Source organism: Quercus suber, unplaced genomic scaffold, assembly GCF_002906115.3.
Source record: "Quercus suber isolate HL8 unplaced genomic scaffold, Cork oak 2.0 scaffold_234, whole genome shotgun sequence".
Classification (NCBI taxonomy): Eukaryota; Viridiplantae; Streptophyta; class Magnoliopsida; order Fagales; family Fagaceae; genus Quercus; species Quercus suber.
In genome coordinates this window covers 765,821-768,027 of record NW_027069691.1, presented here as the reverse complement: position 1 = coordinate 768,027, position 2,207 = coordinate 765,821, and the positions used below count along the sequence as shown (strand labels likewise).

General features: G+C 32.3%; 1 protein-coding gene across 1 annotated transcript; it reads left to right on the top strand.

Moving 5' to 3' along the window:
- The first annotated feature begins 516 nt into the window (after positions 1–516).
- LOC112011850 (transcription factor MYB8) lies at positions 517–1,989 on the top strand. Its single transcript, XM_024044187.2, has 3 exons — positions 517–757; positions 874–1,003; positions 1,091–1,989. The coding sequence occupies exons 1-3, from the start codon at positions 625–627 to the stop codon at positions 1,635–1,637; spliced, it is 810 nt and encodes a 269-aa protein (XP_023899955.1). The 5' UTR covers positions 517–624; the 3' UTR covers positions 1,638–1,989.
- The last annotated feature ends 218 nt before the right edge of the window (positions 1,990–2,207 follow it).

Sequence of the window (2,207 nt, the reverse complement as noted above, 5' to 3'; positions counted from 1 at the left end):
TAGACGTGTATGGTATAAATATATTAAAATAATTAACATATTCTCTCTAAATTAAACTCTATTGCAAAATTTTCAAAATACTACCATGATTAAAATTATACTACCAAGAGTTTTTAAAATTTTTAATTAATTTTCATTCTTTATATTATTTTGATAATTTAACTTTCTTTTGTTTAAATTATAGAAGTTGGATCATGCACATCATCCTCGCATTATTTGGCTCAATTTAAGTATTAAAAGTTGCTCAACAAAAATTCGACATGTTACATTGTTACTTATTATAGGCACATTAAAAATAAACCAACAATGCATTGTTGATCCATAATATTTTTTTTACCCCTTTTAATCCCTAATAAAATTTGACACCCATTTGGACTATACTTTGATACGCTGATTTGTACTATTGCATTGCAAATAAAAAAATTAAAAAAAAAAAAAAAAGGGAAAAAGATTCGATGATTTGTATTTAATGCACGTTGTTTTTAATTACACAATGACAAGAATGCTGACAAAAAATACAATTACAACAAATGGAACTGTTTGAAGTTTGAACAAAACCCTCTATAAAATCAATTACTTTCAGCATAAACTTTGAGAGAGTGATAGAGAGGCAAAAGTCCAAAAATGGGCAGAAGTCCTTGTTGTGAGAAGAATGGACTAAATAGAGGAGCATGGACTGCTCTTGAAGACCAACTACTAATAGATTACATCAAAATCCATGGTGAAGGGAGGTGGGGAAAGATTCCCAAAGAAACAGGTAAGTTTAGCAGCTAGCTTCAGTTTTGTGTAAAACTTTCACAATTCTAGCAAAATATGGCAAAATTAAAATTTAGTGTTTAATAGCTGAATGTTTTTTATGTTGTTTTCGTGTAGGTATTAAGAGATGTGGAAAAAGTTGTAGACTTCGATGGTTGAATTATCTTAAACCTGATATCAAAAGAGGGAACATTACACAGGATGAAGAAGATCTTATCTTGAGGCTTCACAAACTCTTAGGCAACAGGTAATAATGTAAACTATTTGTTTTAGATTGAGAAATTTTGAAGATAAATTTATATGTGTTTCATTGATTTACTGTATTACTTTACAGATGGTCTTTAATAGCTGGAAGGCTTCCTGGCCGAACAGACAATGAGATAAAAAACTATTGGAACTCAACCTTGAGAAAGAAAGTACAAGCTAATCACTCAGAACTGCCCAAGATTGAGAAGAAATCTATAAAAGGAAAGTCCAATGATGCCACACCATCACTGAAGATTGAACCTCGCTTGACCACGACCAAGCCAACAAGATGCACCAAGGATGAAGAAATAGACCGTAACACATTGGTAGAAGAACCATCCATTAAGGGAGTTATGGAGAAGAGTAAGGAAGCAAATTCAGATTATAGAGATGGGCTTTTGCCAATCACTTGCGAAAATGATATGTCATGGAACTTCATAGCGGATCTTAATCCGGGTCAATTTAGCCTAACTGAATTTCTCCACGCTGACTTTACCGAGCTCTCTGAACTCAACTCCATGGTAGTAGAAGATTGTAACAATGGTTGCATAAATGGGTCATCACCTTCATCCTCAGAGGAAGCTCCTATGTTCACTGACGAAATGCTGAAGAATTGGGCTGGTGATAGTTTTTAATCTGATTTGGGAATAGATCTTGTATTCTTTCTTCAAGTTTTAAAGGTTTGGCTTCCTGTTAAATGTATCGTTAGTTCCAAGTGCCCACTTCAACCCAACTCTCATGCACTGCAATCTTAATCATGTTGGTTCCTTGTATGCTCATTATTTTTCTTTCTTTTTTTCTTAATTTTCTTCTTTTGTATTTAATGGGAAAAAAAGTAAGAGGAAAAGGAAAAATTCTGTATATGAGAGATGAAAATGCTGGAAATAATGTCTTACTAATGGCCAATTAATTTTTCTATGACAAGGATATGTAGCATATACCAAAGATCCAAAGCTTAATATATCGCACGAGTGTTCATTTTCAAAATTCTGTGAGGACAAGAGCCTGAGCGTTCATTTTTTTGACCACACAAAAATATGGGCATCTTTTCTCATCATAAGTATATATTAGCTTAGATTATTTAAAAGGGACAAAACTTAGGTATAATATCTTATTTGTTGTTCTTTAGGTTCTCATTTTAAGATTCAGTCATGTGGCTACTTAACTAAAAAAAATACTTGCATCTTATGAAAAAAAATTCACAT

Coding starts and splice junctions, on each gene's coding strand:
- LOC112011850 (XM_024044187.2), top strand. CDS start 625: ATGGGCAGAAGTCCTTGTTGTGAGAAGAATGGACTAAATAGAGGAGCA. Junction 758..873: donor AAAGATTCCCAAAGAAACAG/GTAAGTTTAGCA, acceptor GTTTTCGTGTAG/GTATTAAGAGATGTGGAAAA. Junction 1,004..1,090: donor CACAAACTCTTAGGCAACAG/GTAATAATGTAA, acceptor ATTACTTTACAG/ATGGTCTTTAATAGCTGGAA.